The following is a 22,005-nucleotide window of genomic DNA, read 5'->3' on the forward strand; positions in this document are numbered from 1 at the left end:
CGTAGCATTCACAAGATTGGCAGATAGTGCTAGAGTGTTGTAAGTCTGCGGGTGTAGTCGTAGCATTCACTAGGTTAGTAGATAGCATGAGGGTGTTGTTAGAACGCGGAAGGAACAGTGGTACCCACCAGTTCGGGTGAAACAGTTAGGGTGTGGCAAATTCACAGATTGGTTTATCGATTTTCCCAGATGAATTAGACCGTTTGAGCCATTGATAAGACCGTAGGAACGCCACTACAGTTATGAGATCAGGGAAGCAATGGACCGTATGAGGTCGTTTGTGATATAAGGCTACCATTGGTTAGGTAGCAATCACTTTTAGCTTTGGACTGGTGACGTCAGGACTCGACGTATGGACCCGATCGGTTAGGTCAGGAGGTTGTTAGAGCCATAGTGGTAAGATACCTAATGATAATTATTGACAGACAAGGATTACGTTCGGAAGTCACGTGGGCGACTGTGAGATTGCTCTTGGCTTAGCAACCGGGTAGGACTTCAGCATATCAGATAAGATGGAATCAGGGAGATTTCGGTGGATTTTGAGAAGCAGCCATGTGGCCGCATACTGTTTCAGGAAGTTCAGTGTTTCAGGCAGATCAGTGCTTCGGACAGTTTTGGGTCTCAAGTAATAATGGTATTTTAGGATCTCATGTACGGACGGAGTAACGAGTCGATTGGGAAGTGATGAGTCATTCACAGCGGGATTATCTGAGCCTTGGCCAAGTATAAGTAAATTGCAGAGATAAGTGGATCTGTGATTATGTTTTCTAGTGGGAACCTCGAGTTATCAGAAGTTGAGTAGGCAGCTAAGAGACAAGTGGACTAGATTCAACGATAATGATTCAGTATGGCCGGTCTGTCAGGGATTCAGACCATCTCGAGACAACAGATTTCAGACGGAGTAGATGCGATCTTGTTGCAATGAATTCATTTATCTGCGGATTTGAGAACCCTGCGAGGGTTGGTCACGGGTACCCTGAGAAGGCTAGGGTGTGCCCAGGATTGTGGTCAGGCTACTTGAGTGGTTTGGCATGTAAGGAATGGTAAGGAATGATTTCGAGGACGAAATCTAATTTAACTGGGGGAGAGTTGTAACACCCCGTTTATTAAATAAATAAATGAACAAATTAATGGATGAATACTAGCCCTAAAATCAATAATTATATAGCAAGGTGTTGGTCTTGAGGAGTTAATTGCTACAATTATAGAAGTTGGGGGTTAAAAGTGTAAGTTTCGGAGTGGTTTGTAAATATTTATGAAGGCAGAGACTGCTTGGTAAATTATTGGGGCTTAATTTGAATAGATTTTTGGGAAACAATGGCTAACTAGTAAATTCCGGATTCAATTTGTAAATATTTCTGAGGGCAGGGGGCTATTTGGTAAGTTTTAGACCTAAAATGAAAGGAATTTATGGAATCAGGGGCTAAAGGGTAATTTCTAGACTTAAAGTGGAAATTATTTATGGAGGAGGGACCAAAAGTGTCATATGTATATATAAGTTTGGGAGTGGAGACGGGGTTTAAACCCGTCAACCCCTCCTACCCTGCTCGTCGCATGCTTATGGGAAGAAACCCTAACCCTAGTGTATTCTACAGCCGCCTCCACCTTATTTCCCCACCCTAGCGCTATCGTTCCCTTCGTTGAGCCACTATCGCCACTACTCTTCTTTTGGCGACGATCAGCGCTGCAAGGGAAGCCTCTGAGGCCGGAACATCGGCGAGCAATCACTGCCATCATCCCTTCGCCACCTTTCTTCTCCTTCTCACTTATGTCGCTGTTGTTGTTCGCAAGTCGCTGCTTCTCCTTCTCCATTCTTCGGTACAACGTTCCAGCCGTCGCCGCTAACCGCTAGTACTGTTACATCGCCACCATCGTTGCATCTTCAGCTGGAAAGAACTAAGTCTGATGGGAAGGAGCGATTAGATTGTGGGAGAAGCCGGAAGAGCTGAACGTTGCTGCTGTCATCGGAAACCGTCGTTGCTGCTGCCGTAAGCACCGCTGTTGCCACCGTTTTGTGTTGTTGTTGCCACCGTGTGCCACGAGGTGGGTGGCTGGGGTCTTTTTGTGAACAGATAGAGTGTGTGTGTTTATTTTAGTAAAGTTGTGTTGGGTTGTTTGGCCGGAATTCCCAAGAACAGCCACCACCACCACCGTGAGATGGTGGCTGCCACCATCTACCACCACCGGCCACCAGAAGGTGGTTGTGTGTGTGTGTGTTTAGCTTAGTGGGTGTGTGTGTTATTGGTAATTCGCTTTTTATGTTGTAATCTGTAATGGAATAATCAAGGAATACTCGAAACCACCACCGTAGGGTGGTGGCTGCCGCCACCGGCCACTGTGTCGGGTGACGGTGTGCTTAGTTTGTGATTGGATTGCTTTTGGAGTGCTTCGACTCGATTGGACTAGAACCCTAACCACCACCCTAAGGTCGTGGCCGCCGCCGTGAGCCGCCGTTGACCACCACTACCCAAGGTGGTAGATGGTGGTGCCCAACTTGTGAAACCCTAGTGGGCCTAATGAAACCCTAATGGGCTTAAAGATTCAGTTTTGGGCCTAATGGGATATGATTGGGTGGGAAACCCTAATTAGGGTTTAGAAAACCCGAATTTTGGATATATGGGCCTTGGACTTATTGGGACCCACATTTGGGCCATTGGAATGGAATTGTGAATTACACCCAATCACACCATATGAGTTATCTAGTAGAGTGAGGGACTTAATGGATTAAGTCCTTAATGGGTTAAGTGAGAAACACTTAACCCTAATTGTCATTTTATGTGAAACCCTAATTTCACTTGGGCCTTGAGTTGGGCCTTTCTATTGGGTTTTAGTAATTAGGCCAATAATGGGCCATCCAAGAATGATCATATGGACTAGAATATTTAGATGGGCTTTAGTGTAAGGCCCGTATGAGGGTTTGGCCCCAATTTGGAAAATTAGGCCATACATGGGCCATAGTTTGGGCCTTGATGGTTATATGATATTGAGCCATCAGAATGTCAAGTGTTGGACCAAGAATAAATGGTTGGGCCTTAAGGCAAGACCATGTAGACGTTTGGCACAATTTGGAAAATTAGGCCATAATTGGGCCTTGGTTCATTATTAGACTTTTGGGCCTTTAGATTGGGCCTTGGGCTTGAGTCAAGCTAAGTTAGGGGTAAAGTAGTCTTTTACTCCAAGCATGGATTTATGGATATGTGTTGGAACCCAATCATTAATTGGGTGTTATTTTGATGTTGACAGATTCGGGAATCTGTCATCCAGCAGCTAGGATTTTGTCAGCGGGACTTTAGTAGTGTGAGGTGAGTTCTCTTCCAGTAGGAACGGGTCTAAGGCCACAATGTCGGCCCGTTTAGTTGTTAGTAGTTCACGACTACGGTCCGATGTCGGGGCGGTCCCGAGAAGAGTATATGTATGCTTGATGTCTTTGTGATTCACGCATGTTATGTGTTATGTGTTCCGGGGCAAGCCTGGTATCGGGGCAAGCCCGATGTATGTTAGTGTATCTGTTATATGTTATGTGTTCCGGGGTAAGCCCGATGTTGGGGCAAGCCCGATGTATGTTAGTGTATCTGTTATATGTTATGTGTTCCGGGGTAAGCCTGAATTTCTGTCTCTAATATACTTGTGTGTTTTTTTAATTTCTTAGAGAACTTATTAGGAATTGTGCATTATGGATGCAAATGGATCTAGTATTCCCCACTACCTGTGGGAACCCAACCAGAATAAATCGGGGATTCACCACCGTGGCATGTAATGGATCAGGGATGGGGCTATTATAGGGCTGTGTGTGATAGTATTATTTTCGGTGAATAGTTTTTTATGTGGGTACCCATGCAATGTGGTGAGGATGGTGAATAATACATATGGATCACATAAGTGAATCAAATCAACTCCCAAAATCAATAAAACTATAATCACTTCCCGTAATCAATAATGCTAGAATATATGGAACAAATTTCCCACAATAAACCCTATCAACACCTTAGGAGAAAGAACTGCAGTCGAAGGAGATCGCCCGATCATCGAAATCTACGGCTATGATAATTATAACATTTCTAATTTTATGTAATTATTACTTTTTATATAAATTAAAAAGTTTCAAGCATTGTTCTGTTACTTTTTGCAATAGATATTGTTTATTTTTAAAAAAGATAATTTATATATTTTTGATTTCCTTATATATTATATCATAATTTTGTTATTTATATATATACTAATTTTGAAGTACATGTTGAACAGTTCTGACTTCTTATTGGTTGCTGAAAAAAAAATTTCCTTTTTAATTTCTTTTGTTGTCTGATTTGGTTATTAAATTATTTGGTTATTAAATTAGATGGTGGATTACAGATGTCTTTGTTTCTTAAACTCCCACCGCTTCTACATCTCTCTTTAGGTGATAGTGGATTACACATGGCTTCATTTGTTAAACTCCTTTCTACGTGTTTCTTTTCGTTGTCGTTCGTTTTTGCCACTTCCACTTCCCCCCCCCCCTACCTTCTGTATCGCTCTTTTCTTTTGTTCTTCTCAGGAGGATCGTCGGCTTTCTTTGCAGGTTTGTACTCACGCATCTTCTTCCGTTTCTGTTTATTGGTGTTGTTTCTTTGCATTTTGCTTTCCATTGTATATGTTCATGTTTCAAATTGTAAAATGCCAAGGCGGAACTCTGTTTATACTAGCCCTTCTTCGTCTTCCTCTGCTCATGGTTCCCTTCCCAGATCGAATTGTAAAATGCCTAAGCGGAAATTTGCTTATACGGCGCCTTCTTCGTCTTCCTCTGCTCATGGTTTCCTTCCCAAATCGGCTAGAATGGAAGGATTGAAGGTTCTTCCTCTTCCTCTTACGTTGGAAATTGGGGATTGTAACTGCGTCTGTCAATTTTGTGGTGCTGTTTTTTGGTTTGCTGAAAGAAATATAGCCGGCTCAACTGCTAATCGGCCGGTGTACACTCAATGCTGTAAGTCTGGTACCGTTATCCTCCCTTACCCTTTCCCCCCACCTCCTGAAATTCGATCCCTTTATTTAAACAGTCGCTTCATGGCTGACATCAGGGCATACAACAGTATGTTCTCTATGACTTCTTTTGGGGCTGATGTCGATGAAGCAGTTAATGATGGTCGTGGACCATATGTTTTTAAAGTCTCTGGTCAAATCTACCACTCGATTGGGTCCCTGTGCAAAAAAACTCACTGTCAACATGTATTACAGCTATCAGATACATCCGCGTCAGTATATATACTCACATGTCTTGGAATCAGGGCGCCTCTTCCAGCAATATCTGGTCGACGCATATACCTGTGTTGAGGCAGATCGGTTGGAATACATTCTGCATCATCAAGAACAGCTAAGGTCAGATTATGTGAGTGGTTTATATGATGCACTATCGAAGGGCGATAGGGACAGTAAAGTGGTGGGTAAACGTGTTTATTTACCTGCATCCTTTGTTGGTGGTCCCCGTTACATGTACAAACATTACCAAGATGCACTAGCTATTTGCAGGGTGTATGGTAATCCACAGTTTTTCATTACTTTCACATGTAACAGTAAGTGGCCAGAGATCCAACGCTTTATGGATCTTCATCAGCAGCGTGATGTTCACAGTAGAGCTGACATTATTTCACGTGTCTTCCAAATAAAAATTGACGCCTTTATCAGGTTTATGAAGGAAGACAAGACCTTTGGTGATGTCATTGGATGTAAGTGTCTATTCAGTTGTTCACTGCATCGTACATTCATTTATTTATACCTTCCTTTCTACCATATAGTTGTTTCTGTAATCTGACACGTCCATTTCATGTGTACTCAGATCTATACACAATAGAATTCCAGAAAAGAGGCCTTCCACATTGTCATACATTGTTATGGACACCATCTGCAGATAGGATAAAAGAACCGGCTGACATTGATAGGTATATAACTGCAGAGTTGCCTGATCCTTTATTAGAAAGAGAACTGTATGATGTAATAACAAACTGCATGATTCATGGTCCTTGTGGATTATTAAATAAGTCTGCACCATGTATGAAGAACGATAATTGCAGCAAGAAGTATCCAAAACCATTACAAAAGAGCACTTTCTTTGACAAAAATGGGTATGCCTGTTACAAAAGAAACAGTGAGTCACGTCACACAATGGGAAACGGGATCGTCATTGACAATGGTTATGTTGTACCATACAACAAAAGATTATTTTCCCGGTTTAGAGTGCATATAAATGTGGAATATTGTGGTTGGAACATGATGGTAAAATACCTTTTCAAATACATATCAAAAGGCGTCAAACGCATCAGATTCACAGTTCAGAAAAATGAGGCTTCTGCAGAGACCACTTCCGCTCATGACATCCGCCCAATTAACGAGGTAAATGCCTTCCTTGATGGCCGGTTTGTTTGTCCTCATGAGGCTGCATGGAGGATTCTGAATTTCGATATACATGTCCGACGTCCACCCTTAATGACATTACCTGTCCATTTGCCTCATATGCAAAATGTCATCTTTAGAGCTGATATGCCACTACACCGTGTGCTTAGTAATCCGTCCCTCGGAAGAACACCACTTGTAGGATGGTTCGACAGTAATGCACGTGACCTTACGGGACATGATCTAACCTACATGGACTATCCAAAAGAATATAAATGGGATTTAGATTCAAAAGAATGGTCACCAAGGGTTTATGAATCTTCAACAGCAATCGGTAGGCTGCTTTTTGTGCATCCATCTTCAGGCGAACTGTTCTATCTACGGATGTTGCTATGCCACCAAAAAGGATGTACATCATATGAAGATGTTCGGACAGTATCAGGCGTCTTACATCCAACTTTCCGTGATGCATGTAACGTTCTTGGTTTGATAGGAGATGATATTGAATGGATGGCTGCGTTTAATGAAGCGTCATCTTGGGGCACTTCCGCTCAGCTACGTTCTCTTTTCTGTCATCTTCTTTTATTTTGTGAGGTCACCAATCCAGTCTCACTGTGGGAAGCTGCATATGATAAAATGGTGGATGATTATGTACATAGAGTTCATGTAGAATTTCCAGATAGCAGCCTTGATGTACATTCTGATATAATTCAGCAACAGCTTCTTCTGGATCTAGAGAACATCCTCCGATCAAGTACTCCAAGTCGATCATTGGCTGACTTCAGGCTATCCACTCCATTAGCTTCTTCCACAAATGTCCTGACCAACCGTCTTCTGCTGGAAGAAAACATGTATGACAAAGAAGATCTATATAGACAAAATCTCCAAATGGTGTCACGGCTAAACAAACAGCAACTGGCTGTCTACCATGCAGTTCTTACTTCACATGAGATGAAAAAACAATGTCTACTTTTTGTCTATGGACATGGAGGTACTGGCAAAACCTTCTTATGGACTGTTATTATCTCATATTTCAGATCACTAGGGAAGGTTGTTCTTGCTGTCGCAGCTTCTGGAATAGCCTCACTTCTGCTCCCATGTGGTCGGACATCCCACTCAAGGTTTAAAATACCTATTGACTTATCTGAAAAAAAATCATGTGACATTAAAAAGAAGACATCACTTGCAGAATTTCTACAACATACCTCACTAATTATTTGGGATGAAGCACCAATGAGTGATCGACGTTGTTTTGAATGTGTCGACCGCTCACTTCGTGACATTCTTGACTGTGATGATAAAGCGTTTGGTGGTGTTTCTGTTCTTCTTGGATGAGACTTTAGACAAACATTACCTGTAAAGTCAAAGAGTACACGCGAAGCCATCATCTCTTCAATATTGCCTCATTCTTATCTGTGGACATCCTTTAAGGTTTACAGGCTAACTGATAATATGAGGCTGATGAATGCAACTGCTGCTCCTGCTTGCCAGTTCTCTACGTCGGATTTCGCAGAATGGATACTTAAAGTTGGTAATGGGACTATAGGTGAACCTGACAAAGAAGACCCAACAAATTCATTTTGGATAAAGATACCAGACCATCTTTTAATTCCTCCTTCAAAGAACTCAGTGCAGCTTATGATAGACTTTGTTTATGGGGATGGTGTCCTTCACAACGCATCTGCTATTGATCTTTCGGATAGAGCAATTGTATGCCCCACAAATGAGGCTGCTGACAAAATTAACGAACACATTGTCCAAATGACAGGTAACGTTCACAGGATTTGTAGGAGCACAGACACAATGCAACCTAATGGTAAATACACGTCAGAATTAGAAGGTTTATATCCAATAGAATTTCTAAACCAGCTGCATTTTGCTAACATCCCTGCACATTTGCTTACCTTAAAACCAAAGATCCCCATTATTTTGATGAGAAACATTAGTCAGAAGGATGGTCTTTGTAATGGTACCCGACTTATAGTATCCCACTTACTTCCATCGGTCATAGAAGAAACTTTCATAACAGGCACGTGTATTGGGAAACAAGTATACATCCCCCGTATCAAATTCATTCACAATCCACCAGACCTACCTTTTTCATTTGCAAGAAAACAATTGCCAATTAAAGTGTGTTATGCCATGACAATAAACAAAAGCCAAGGACAGTCACTTAAGAAAATTGGAGTCTATCTGCCACAACATGTTTTCACACATGGTCAGCTTTATGTTGCTTTGTCTAGGGCAACATCTCCAGACTCGATCAAAGTCCTCATAAACAATGATGACAATAATGTCCATAATCTGACAAAAAATGTAGTTTTCAGAGATTTGCTGTCTAAAGTATAAATTTGTAATCATAATATAATGGAAAAGTAAATAACTTTTTTTTTCTTGCTTAACTAATTCCATAGCCAATAATATTATCTTTTATATACTTTTTGCTTTACTTTATTAATTTTTTTTACCTGTTTACTCCGTTGTTACGAGTTACAAATTATGTAATTCTTTCTAACAACAAGTGTTAACTGTATATTAGTTGAACTATTGAATACAAGATGACAGCCATTTCAGAACTCAAATATGGTTGTATTGGAGGACCATTACAAGTACGGATACTACGGAAATGGAAACCAGATAACCGCCGCCATGAAACATGGTATCTGGCAGTCGACAAATTTGTAAGCTGTTCTTATTTAACTTTGTGTTTGTTCTCTGTTTCTGTAAAGGATTTTTTTATCAGAACTAACTAGCATCACATGTCAATAACCGTATTAGGGAGACGCCATTCAGATATTAGGCCAACGAACCAACCAGGGTTATATAGAGTCTATACTCACACTCTCTGACTGTTTTACCATTGATGAATATACATGTCCTCTGTTGGATCAATATCAAAAAATGTTAGAACAGGATTTCTACATAGATGTTGGGATTGCATCCACGATCCAACCAATGCCTAACACATCTATCCTTCCAACAAGTTGGTTTCGTTTCCTACCAAAAAAACAAATTCTAGAGTTGGGAGAAAACCCACCATATTGTCCAGGTACCTCATGAAATCTACAATCATTGTTGTCGCAATTTTACATTTTTTTTTATGTATATCTCTATTTTTTCCTCTTTCCTATCATTGCTTCAAAAACATTCACATTAAATTGTGTAGATAACATCACAGTTCTTCTCTTTTGAATATATGTTTCTCACACCTACAGATTTCATTGGAGTCATCACCAAAGTGAAGGATTGCAACAAAAAAGATGGAGAGCCTTTTCTATTGCTGGTCTTAGCTGATGAAAAGTAATGCCACAATAAAAATATTGTATATATATATATATATATACATGTTCTTAAATCCTCTAATTAGTCTTCATTGTGTATATCAAATTCAGTGGTGATGAACTTGCAATTAATCTTTGGAAAGAATGCACCAAATGTCCAGAGAAGTTTGATCGTCAAAAATTACTGCCTCTCCCTGTAACAACAGTTGTTGCGGTTACCAACCTAAAGGCTTCCAGAACTGACTGTATTATTTCTTGAACAGTTCTGACCTCTTATTGGTTGCTGAAATTTTTTTTTTCCTTTTTTTTTCTTCTGTTGTTGTCTTATTTGGTTATTAAATTATTTGGTTATTAAATTAGATGGTGGATTACAGATGTCTTTGTTTCTTAAACTCCCACCGCTTCTACATCTCTCTTTAGGTGATAGTGGATTACACATGGCTTCATTTGTTAAACTCCTTTCTACGTGTTTCTTTTCGTTGTCGTTCGTTTTTGCCACTTCCACTTCCCCCTACCTTCTGTATCGCTCTTTTCTTTTGTTCTTCTCAGGAGGATCGTCGGCTTTCTTTGCAGGTTTGTACTCATGCATCTTCTTCCGTTTCTGTTTATTGGTGTTGTTTCTTTGCATTTTGCTTTCCATTGTATATGTTCATGTTTCAAATTGTAAAATGCCAAGGCGGAACTATGTTTATACTAGCCCTTCTTCGTCTTCCTCTGCTCATGGTTCCCTTCCCAGATCGAATTGTAAAATGCCTAAGCGGAAATTTGCTTATACGGCGCCTTCTTCGTCTTCCTCTGCTCATGGTTTCCTTCCCAAATCGGCTAGAATGGAAGGATTGAAGGTTCTTCCTCTTCCTCTTACGTTGGACATTGGGGATTGTAACTGCGTCTGTCAATTTTGTGGTGCTGTTTTTTGGTTTGCTGAAAGAAATATAGCCGGATCAACTGCTAATCGGCCGGTGTACACTCAATGTTGTAAGTCTGGTACCGTTATCCTCCCTTACCCTTTCCCCCCACCTCCTGAAATTCGATCCCTTTATTTAAACAGTCGCTTCATGGCTGATATCAGGGCATACAACAATATGTTCTCTATGACTTCTTTTGGGGCTGATGTCGATGAAGCGGTTAATGATGGTCGTGGACCATATGTTTTTAAAGTCTCTGGTCAAATCTACCACTCGATTGGGTCCCTATGTCCTGAAGATAATAACGACCCTAGATTCTTGCAATTATACACTTATGACACTGACAATGAAGCTTCCAACAGACTTAATGTCTTTCCTTCTGTTAAAAAGAAAGACTTGGACATTGAGACAGTTAAAGTTCTTATAGGATATTTAACAGCACACAATGAGTACATACGTACTTTCAAAACATCCAAACAGATTGCTGATGAAATGGGATTACAATCTTACTCTGTCTGCTTATATAGTGACCTCCCTGATCGTAGATATACTGTTCCAGCTCCGGGTAGCCTAGGGTGTATGATCATAGGTGATGAAAATATTTGTGGAAAATATGATATTGTTGTCCAATCAAAAGGTGGTAATGCTCAGCGTGTTAGTAAATTACATCCGAGTTATATGCCCCTACAATACCCTTTGTTGTTTCCATATGGAGAGGATGGTTGGTCACCACGTTTAAAGCTTCAAAACAAAATCGGTTCCTGTGCAAAAAAACTCATTGTCAACATGTATTACAGCTATCAGATACATCCGCGTCAGCATATATACTCACATGTCTTGGAATCAGGGCGCCTCTTCCAGCAATATCTGGTCGACGCATATACCTGTGTTGAGGCAGATCGGTTGGAATACATTCTGCATCATCAAGAACAGCTAAGGTCAGATTATGTGAGTGGTTTATATGATGCACTATCGAAGGGCGATAGGGACAGTAAAGTGGTGGGTAAACGTGTTTATTTACCTGCATCCTTTGTTGGTGGTCCCCGTTACATGTACAAACATTACCAAGATGCACTAGCTATTTGCAGGGTGTATGGTAATCCACAGTTTTTCATTACTTTCACATGTAACAGTAAGTGGCCAGAGATCCAACGCTTTATGGATCTTCATCAGCAGCGTGATGTTCACAGTAGAGCTGACATTATTTCACGTGTCTTCCAAATAAAAATTGATGCCTTTATCAGGTTTATGAAGGAAGACAAGACCTTTGGTGATGTCATTGGATGTAAGTGTCTATTCAGTTGTTCACTGCATCGTACATTCATTTATTTATACCTTCCTTTCTACCATATAGTTGTTTCTGTAATCTGACACGTCCATTTCATGTGTACTCAGATCTATACACAATAGAATTCCAAAAAAGAGGCCTTCCACATTGTCATACATTGTTATGGACATCATCTGCAGATAGGATAAAAGAACCGGCTGACATTGATAGGTATATAACTGCAGAGTTGCCTGATCCTTTATTAGAAAGAGAACTGTATGATGTAATAACAAACTGCATGATTCATGGTCCTTGTGGATTATTAAATAAGTCTGCACCATGTATGAAGAACGATAATTGCAGCAAGAAGTATCCAAAACCATTCCAAAAGAGCACTTTCTTTGACAAAAATGGGTATGCCTGTTACAAAAGAAACAGTGAGTCACGTCACACAATGGGAAACGGGATCGTCATTGACAATGGTTATGTTGTACCATACAACAAAAGATTATCTTCCCGGTTTAGAGCGCATATAAATGTGGAATATTATGGTTGGAACATGATGGTAAAATACCTTTTCAAATACATATCAAAAGGCGTCGAACGCATCAGATTCACAGTTCAGAAAAATGAGGCTTCTGTAGAGACCACTTCCGCTCATGACATCCGCCCAATTAACGAGGTAAATGCCTTCCTTGATGGCCGGTTTGTTTGTCCTCATGAGGCTGCATGGAGGATTCTGAATTTCGATATACATGTCCGACGTCCACCTGTAATGACACTGCCTGTCCATTTGCCTCATATGCAAAATGTCATCTTTAGAGCTGATATGCCACTACACCGTGTGCTTAGTAATCCGTCCCTCGGAAGAACACCACTTCTAGGATGGTTCGACAGTAATGCACGTGACCCTACGGGACATGATCTAACCTACATGGACTATCCAAAAGAATATAAATGGGATTCAGATTCAAAAGAATGGTCACCAAGGGTTTATGAATCTTCAACAGCAATCGGTAGGCTGCTTTTTGTGCATCCATCTTCAGGCGAACTATTCTATCTACGGATGTCGTTGTGCCACCAAAAAGGATGTACATCATATGAAGATGTTCGGAAAGTATCAGGCGTTTTACATCCAACTTTCCGTGATGCATGTAACGTTCTTGGTTTGATAGGAGATGATATTGAATGGATGGCTGCGTTTAATGAAGCGTCATCTTGGGGCACTTCCGCTCAGCTACGGTCTCTTTTCTGTCATCTTCTTTTATTTTGTGAGGTCACCAATCCAGTCTCACTGTGGGAAGCTGCATATGATAAAATGGTGGATGATTATGTACATAGAGTTCATGTAGAATTTCCAGATAGCAGCCTTGATGTACATTCTGATATAATTCAGCAACAGCTTCTTCTGGATCTAGAGAACATCCTCCGATCAAGTACTCCAAGTCGATCATTGGCTGACTTCAGGCTATCCACTCCATTAGCTTCTTCCACAAATGTTCTGACCAACCGTCTTCTGCTGGAAGAAAACATGTATGACAAAGAAGATCTATATAGACAACATCTCCAAATGGTGTCACGTCTAAACAAACAGCAACTGGCTGTCTACCATGCAGTTCTTACTTCACATGAGATGAAAAAACAATGTCTACTTTTTGTCTATGGACATGGAGGTACTGGCAAAACCTTCTTATGGACTGTTATTACCTCATATTTCAGATCACTGGGGAAGGTTGTTCTTGCTGTCGCAGCTTCTGGAATAGCCTCACTTCTGCTCCCATGTGGCCGGACAGCCCACTCAAGGTTTAAAATACCTATTGACTTATCTGAAAAAAAATCATGTGACATTAAAAAGAAGACATCACTTGCAGAATTGCTACAACATACCTCACTAATTATTTGGGATGAAGCACCAATGAGTGATCGACGTTGTTTTGAATGTGTCGACCGCTCACTTCGTGACATTCTTGACTGTGATGATAAAGCGTTTGGTGGTGTTTCTGTTCTTCTTGGAGGAGACTTTAGACAAACATTACCTGTAAAGTCAAAGAGTACACGCGAAGCCATCATCTCTTCAACGTTGCCTCATTCTTATCTGTGGACATCCTTTAAGGTTTACAGGCTAACTGATAATATGAGGCTGATGAATGCAACTGCTGCTCCTGCTTGCCAGTTCTCTACGTCGGATTTCGTAGAATGGATACTTAAAGTTGGTAATGGGACTATAGGTGAACCTGACAGAGAAGACCCAACAAATTCATTTTGGATAAAGATACCATACCATCTTTTAATTCCTCCTTCAAAGAACTCAGTGCAGCTTATGATAGACTTTGTTTATGGGGATGGTGTCCTTCACAACGCATCTGCTATTGATCTTTCGGATAGAGCAATTGTATGCCCCACAAATGAGGTTGCTGACAAAATTAACGAACACATTGTCCAAATGACAGGTAACGTTCACAGGATTTGTAGGAGCACAGACACAATGCAACCTAATGGTAAATACACGTCAGAATTAGAAGGTTTATATCCAATAGAATTTCTAAACCAGCTGCATTTTGCTAACATCCCTGCACATTTGCTTACCTTAAAACCAAAGATCCCCATTATTTTGATGAGAAACATTAGTCAGAAGGATGGTCTTTGTAATGGTACCCGACTTATAGTATCCCACTTACTTCCATCGGTCATAGAAGAAACTTTCATAACAAGCACGTGTATTGGGAAACAAGTATACATCCCCCGTATCAAATTCATTCACAATCCACCAGACCTACCTTTTTCATTTGCAAGAAAACAATTGCCAATTAAAGTGTGTTATGCCATGACAATAAACAAAAGCCAAGGACAGTCACTTAAGAAAATTGGAGTCTATCTGCCACAACATGTTTTCACACATGGTCAGCTTTATGTTGCTTTGTCTAGGGCAACATCTCCAAACTCGATCAAAGTCCTCATAAACAATGATGACAATAATGTCCATAATCTGACAAAAAATGTAGTTTTCAGAGATTTGCTGTCTAAAGTATAAATTTGTAATCATAATATAATGGAAAAGTAAATAACTTTTTTTTTTCTTGCTTAACTAATTCCATAGCCAATAATATTATCTTTTATATACTTTTTGCTTTACTTTATTAATTTTTTTTACCTGTTTACTCCGTTGTTACGAGTTACAAATTATGTAATTCTTTCTAACAACAAGTGTTAACTGTATATTAGTTGAACTATTGAATACAAGATGACAGCCATTTCAGAACTCAAATATGGTTGTATTGGAGGACCATTACAAGTACGGATACTACGGAAATGGAAACCAGATAACCGCCGCCATGAAACATGGTATCTGGCAGTCGACAAATTTGTAAGCTGTTCTTATTTAACTTTGTGTTTGTTCTCTGTTTCTGTAAAGATTTTTTTTATCAGAACTAACTAGCATCACATGTCAATAACCGTATCAGGGAGACACCATTCAGATATTAGGCCAACGAACCAACCAGGGTTATATAGAGTCTATACTCACACTCTCTGACTGTTTTACCATTGATGAATATACATGTCCTCTGTTGGATCAATATCAAAAAATGTTAGAACAGGATTTCTACATAGATGTTGGGATTGCATCCACGATCCAACCAATGCCTAACACATCTATCCTTCCAATAAGTTGGTTTCGTTTCCTACCAAAAAAACAAATTCTAGAGTTGGGAGAAAACCCACCATATTGTCCAGGTACCTCATGAAATCTACAATCATTGTTGACGCAATTTTACATTTTTTTTATGTATATCTCTATTTTTTCCTCTTTCCTATCATTGCTTCAAAAACATTCACATTAAATTGTGTAGATAACATCACAGTTCTTCTCTTTTGAATATATGTTTCTCACACCTACAGATTTCATTGGAGTCATCACCAAAGTGAAGGATTGCAACAAAAAAGATGGAGAGCCTTTTCTATTGCTGGTCTTAGCTGATGAAAAGTAATGCCACAATAAAAATATTGTATATATATATATATATATATATATATATATATATATATATATACATGTTCTTAAATCCTCTAATTAGTCTTCATTGTGTATATCAAATTCAGTGGTGATGAACTTGCAATTAATCTTTGGAAAGAATGCACCAAATGTCCAGAGAAGTTTGATTGTCAAAAATTATTGCCTCTCCCTGTAACAACAGTTGTTGCGGTTACCAACCTAAAGGCTTCCAGAACTGACGGTATTATTTCTTCATCTTTGTTTTACATTGGATATCTCTTTTCTACAAAGACAAAACCAACAAATGTACCCCCTTCTCTGTTTATTCTAAACAAGTGCTTAGGCACGGATCTTCAGTTGCAACACACCTCTATGTTAATCCTGACATCCCAGACACTGCCCTACTGATACACCGGTAAACAACTGCCACAAAGTCAACGATGTCAGCATAATCACAGACATACAAATTAGTTAACATAAGTTTTCTGCATTCCGCAGCTATACAGGTCCAACAACACCTATAAGTGAACATACAGGCATACAAACAACAATTGATGACCTCACAAAGAGGACACGTTCTGAGCTTTTGGTAATACATAACCAAACAATTTATTCGAATATCTCCTCTAAATGATTTATATATACTTCCTTTTCTGCATTTTCAGGATAAGACATTCAACCTGAAAGCATCAATCCAACATGTCTTCTTTAAAGATTACTGGTGTCAAGTGACATGTCCTGTCTGTAAAGATCCTATTTTTGAAAAAGGCACCAACTAGTTTTGCAGTGCACATGGTACAGTTACAACACCAAACTTCATGTAAGTTCATCACCTTCTAAACGTGACAACAAATTGACAACTTACCACAGACTCAGTAACACATGTCTTTATGCAGATATAAATTAAATGTAACTGTTACAGACGAAACTGGTGTCTTATCTGCATCCATAACTGATTCTGTCGCACGAAAAATAATTGGCAAAGGGCCAGACAAACTCTTTGCAGAAAATACACACCTAGGTAGACGAAACTTGCCTACCTCTATCAAGACAAATACATCACCTGTAAAACAAATGACAATTCAGTTACTAAGAACCTCAGCAGCTGGTACCATCCGTTTTCTCCTTGTGGATATTGCCGATCTCCAACCTGTCGCCCAGTCAACAATCCCACAGACCCCTACCCCGATAGCTGAAACCAGATTACCTGACCAATACCGTAAAGATTCAATTGGATCTACAACATCACAAACATCAGATGTCTCAAAACGGTTGTCTTACACCCCCTTAGGTATACAAAAAATCTTATTACACACACAAAAAATGTCAATAAAAACTGTCACTAACTCACTTTTCTTGCTCTACAGAGAAACAGCCTCAGAAAAGATTAAGGTCGCATAAAGACAACCCTTGATTGGCTACAAATGCAGCTGGGATATATGCTTTCATCTTAAATCTTTTTACTTTTTTTGATCCTTGGCAGCTACGTTTCCATATGATATGTTTATACCACTCAGTTTTTTGTTCAAACACCTTTACCTGCTACAATCTAACTTCCTCCTATGCCTTATGATAAATATCTCCCAAATGCATTCCATCTTTTGCATCCTATACTGTGCTCTACAACAACACAGATCCAAACATATTCAATAGCTCAGGAGATATTACATAAGCGCTAAAGTAAGTCACTACGATTCCATTCAGAATACATATATCGCTACAAAAAAAGACTAATATTTACGATTTACCATCATTCTACAAACCACATCTAATACGACAATCCATACTAAGAAAGAATACAGATACATAATATAAAACCATCTTATATTCTACACAACCCATAATAAATAAATATACTTCTTTAAAGGCCTCCAACGTATCAATCTTGACACCTCTCATTTTCATCGGATCCTTTCTACAACATAGTGACAAAGTTAAATAGTAAACATACAGTTAATTTCAGATTAAATCATAAATTATCATAAAATTGGAAAACCCAATACCACATTTTCTTGGTTGAACGACTAAAAATTATATATCCTCAATGACTGCTGGGCTAAACTTATGTTCTTTTATTGTTACTGCATTCTTTTATTGTTACTGCACTGGGCCTTTATCCCCAGTAACTCATGTATTGGGCCCAAACTGCTCTCTAAATCCTCTTTGACCAATAAAAAAATATTTTCAGTATCTATGCATTACGATATGACATAAAAGGTTCCAACAAGTACAAAAAATTGACAGCACACCACCTGAAAAGTAGACACTAGGACTTGCATGTCACTATATTCATCCATCTGCACCCCGAGAACACACGTTGCACTTTCCACATCTATTATATTAGACTCCCAGTAAATACAGGATCTGCTTGCAGCTGCACGCCTGCACAGACCAGATTGAGAGAAGGGTTCGTCATGGACAACAAATCCTATAACACCATCGCCACAGATGAACAACACCAAGAGTGTGGTTTCCTAAAAAAATTGCTTCACGATGCAGCTATTGACGACCAATCAATAGAAAACAATCTGGACTTCATACTTGCGACTCTCCATAAACGAATACAACTTTATAAATGTAAAAGTCATGTATTTCGACTATCATAATAAATTCTGATTATGCAAACCAAAAATTCCAATCCCGCAACGCGGGTTTCTTCGCTAGTTATATTTCATTTAAATTATAATAATAATTAAAAAACAAATCATTCTAAACCTGAAAACAAAACCTTATTGGTGCCTTGTCCTGTGCAGCGGGAAAACGAAAATTAGAAGTCCCATTTCCCAAAAAATTAGAAAAACCCGCTTTACTTTGAAAAACCTAAAAGATTAGGGAAAATCACTACAACCCCTAGCTATTTATCATTTCTCATATATTTATTAATCATCGGCGGCTATCATTGCCACCATCAAACGATATGCTTCTCTCAATCAAAGGTATGTGTTTGCTCGCTGTTTACATGGATTTCTTTTCTTTGAATTGATTTGGTTATTTTTGACATAAATGTGGTTATTTGTTCGATTGCTTTTGTGTAGGAATCGGCAGGATTCCAATCCTACACTTCGTAACCCTAGATATCTCGGTTCCTCCTTCAGCAACTCACGAAACCACGTTGAAGTGAAAATTTTCTGGAAATCAACTAAAGCTTACAGCTTTCGACTTAAAAAAAATACTAAAATACCAAGATTCAAGTTACAAAGGATCAAATATTAACTATCAAGCAGCAGGTTAGTGCCGATTTTTCATATATATATATATATATATTTTATTTCTTCTTTACAACCTTAGCAGGAAATTTGTTGGTTTTGATATATCTATTGATGATTGTAATCTGTAATATGTACGTTGCCCATTGATTATTGTAATATTATTGTTGGTTTGGTTTCATGTAAGGTTCCTTCTTCTATACACCTAAAAATGATGGACAAAAGCCTAAATTCTTCAACTGTTATCACTACATTGAAAGAGTTATATGCTAAAACAATGTAAATCACAAGTTATTATGATGTTAATGAAAAATTGATCATTTTGAACAAAAATCAATTATGCCAAGTAAAAAAACGATGCATTTTTGAAGTATTCCAACTTTCCTGAATGCATGATTGTAAGAATTATACATTCTCTCACAAACCGAAAAAGACAATTTGAATGCACATATTATGTAATTATACATGTACATTATGCTTAATGTGAATTTGGCTTTCTTGTCATCTGCACAGTAAGTTGTTTCACTAATATTGTAATAGTTGTTTTACTTTTTAATTGCTCATTATTTGGAGAATGTTTATTTATGATTTTTTTAATAATACAATGGAACTAGCTATGTCAGGTTTTGGTGGGATCCTGATCTTGATCTTGACAACCTTGGTTTGAATACAACAGATTTAGATTTTGTTTTACATTTATAGTTGGTTCATTTTCATTGCTAAGCGAGGGTGTTTGTTTCATTGTCCTATATTTGCCGATATATTTGAACGGAACGATTTAGATCAAAAATCAAGGTGGTGGTGCTTTAAGAAATGTGCGTATCGTGGATCATGTTGATCGACCATGCTTAATTGGTCTGCAAAGATGCTATACTAGTGAAACTTTTCAACTCTCAACAACTAATGTAGTACATAAATACTAATTAATTACTATTCATTCAAGGCTGACAAAAACAGAAAACATTTTTTTTTGATGCAGGTTGCGCAGCTGCTAGCTGGTATTAATGCATATGAAAATCTTCATGAAACAGTTTATCAGTGTGTGGACAATTTGACTTCCTCATCAGGTTATATAATTTAGAACTGTTTTCATTCATATTCTTTCTTACACCATTTTTGTTGTATTTTTCTCTGATAATTTCCCAAAACACCAGAGTTTGACCTTCCGGGAGATAGAGTTTGGCGTTTGGCATATGTCTTTCAGCTAGTGTTGTATGATGAATTCTATCCTAAGGATCAAATATTTGTATTTCAAATTATATTGCAATTGAATGATAATACTTTTTTGTTTTATACAAGTAAAAATTTGTATGGAGTGTTATCGTTGGACAAGTTAACTTTTACTTTTAAGTAATGATATCGTGTTTTCCATTTGTTATCTTAGTTGTCCTTTTAGTATTATATATTCCATTGGAAACTAATATTAGACACTAAATTAGATAGTTTACAACACTGATATTCAGTCTTCGAATGATAGTATCAAGGACTAATATGATATATAAATGGGGTCTTCAAGGAAAGATATTGGAGACTGAACCTCATAGTATCAAAGACTAATATTTAGTCACTGAAAGATAGTATTAGAGACCAATACGATAAAATAGAGATTCTAATGAAACATTTTGGAGACTGATTGATATATTATAAAGGGTTGATATTCAGTCCTTAAAAGAGATATCAAGGACTGATATAACATCAAATTAAGGATTTGAAGAAAAAAAATTAGAGACTGAATAAAATATTATCAAAGACTATTTGTCTGTCTTTGATCCTTTGATATATTAGGCACTGATTTTCAGTCTCTGATACACAAAAAATCGATTATCTAAGACTAGGTCTCAGGGACTAGCTGGGGACTAGCTAAATCAGTCTCTGATTCTCATCAGAGACTGATTATTGATTATTGGAGACTGATTTTGTCAGTCTCTGAAAGCCCTTTTTCTTGTAGTGGTTCCGGGGTAAGCCCAATGTCGGGGCAAACCCGATGTATGTTAGCTTATATGTTATGTGTTATGTGTTTTGGGGTATGCCTGATACCGGGGTAAGCCCGATGTATGTTATATGTTTATGATATATGTTATGCTGTGTATGTCGGGGTGAGCCCGATGCCATACGTGGTCTTATGCCGGGGTGAGCCCGATGCCGGGCAGGAGTCCGATGTCGGGTAAGCTGATGTCGGGTTCGTCCCGATGCAGCCGGGCGGTGTCCCAATATTATGTTTATGTTATGTGATTATGTGTATGGTATGTGGTAGATTGGGGAGACTCACTAAGCTTCGTGCTTACAGTTTTCAGTTTTGGTTTCAGGTACTTCAGTTTTCAAAAGAGGAGCTTGGGAAGATTGCAGCGCACACACCATTTGTTTAGCCTGGGATGTTTATACTCTGATATATTATGACATGTGACTTTGATTCATGACTTATGACTTTTATATGATGAGGATGTTTATGGTTTTATTATTGGATTAAAAACGAAATTTTTGGGCTGTATTTTTGGGATGTTTCAAGTAACATGATGTTTGTCAAATTTTAAGATAACTACTTGATTTTTGTGAAATACTAGTTACTTGTAAAATTTGAAACTATCTTGAATATGAATCAAATTATGTCAAATTGGTAAATGATCATCATATCATAATTGGACTAGTTAATTTGATCCATATGTGTTTTTGAAAAGTTTCATATCTTGTCCTCAAGTTATGGAATATGAAAGTACCTTATTTATGAAACCATTAACTAATGTAAGTTATAGAATTCTAAGAGTCTTGGAAGGTTTCATAACTTGTATACAAGTTTGGAATTGGAAAGGTCTCATTCATGGAACATAAAAGTTCATAAGTTATGAATTTCAAAAGTATTGACAAGTTACAAAACTTACACTCAAGTTTTGGAACTTGAAAAGTTACATTAATGAAAATTTAATTCCAAACCCTATAGTTTTAAAGGTTTAAAATTCAACCCTTATACTATTATAATATTGAAGTTTAATATATATAT

The 22,005-nt window shown here is 38.3% G+C and overlaps 1 protein-coding gene and 2 long non-coding RNA genes across 4 annotated transcripts; all 3 read left to right on the plus strand.

Annotated features, from left to right (window-relative positions):
- Positions 1 to 4,350: 4,350 nt before the first annotated feature.
- LOC145126428 (uncharacterized) lies at positions 4,351 to 7,695 on the plus strand. The gene is made up of 3 exons (XM_079061800.1): positions 4,351 to 5,146; positions 5,259 to 5,696; positions 5,807 to 7,695. The coding sequence occupies exons 1-3, from the start codon at positions 4,351 to 4,353 to the stop codon at positions 7,693 to 7,695; spliced, it is 3,123 nt and encodes a 1,040-aa protein (XP_078917926.1).
- Positions 7,696 to 15,948: 8,253 nt separating this feature from the next.
- Positions 15,949 to 16,869, plus strand: LOC145123925 (uncharacterized). Its single transcript, XR_013715412.1, has 5 exons — positions 15,949 to 16,045; positions 16,141 to 16,219; positions 16,303 to 16,393; positions 16,470 to 16,624; positions 16,701 to 16,869. It is a non-coding gene; the product is annotated as an uncharacterized LOC145123925 (long non-coding RNA).
- Positions 16,870 to 18,580: 1,711 nt separating this feature from the next.
- On the plus strand, positions 18,581 to 21,475 carry LOC145125528 (uncharacterized). Of its 2 annotated transcripts, XR_013716028.1 has the most exons (5): positions 18,581 to 18,740; positions 18,840 to 19,031; positions 19,990 to 20,077; positions 20,165 to 20,222; positions 21,317 to 21,475. It is a non-coding gene; the product is annotated as an uncharacterized LOC145125528 (long non-coding RNA). The 2 variants fall into 2 exon arrangements; XR_013716027.1 differs by lacking the exon at positions 21,317 to 21,475 and having other exon boundaries at positions 18,584 to 18,740; positions 20,165 to 20,325.
- The last annotated feature ends 530 nt before the right edge of the window (positions 21,476 to 22,005 follow it).

This window comes from Lactuca virosa, chromosome 7, assembly GCF_052849685.1.
Source record: "Lactuca virosa cultivar CGN04683 chromosome 7, Lactuca_virosa_CGN04683_v6, whole genome shotgun sequence".
Lineage (NCBI taxonomy): Eukaryota > Viridiplantae > Streptophyta > Magnoliopsida > Asterales > Asteraceae > Lactuca > Lactuca virosa.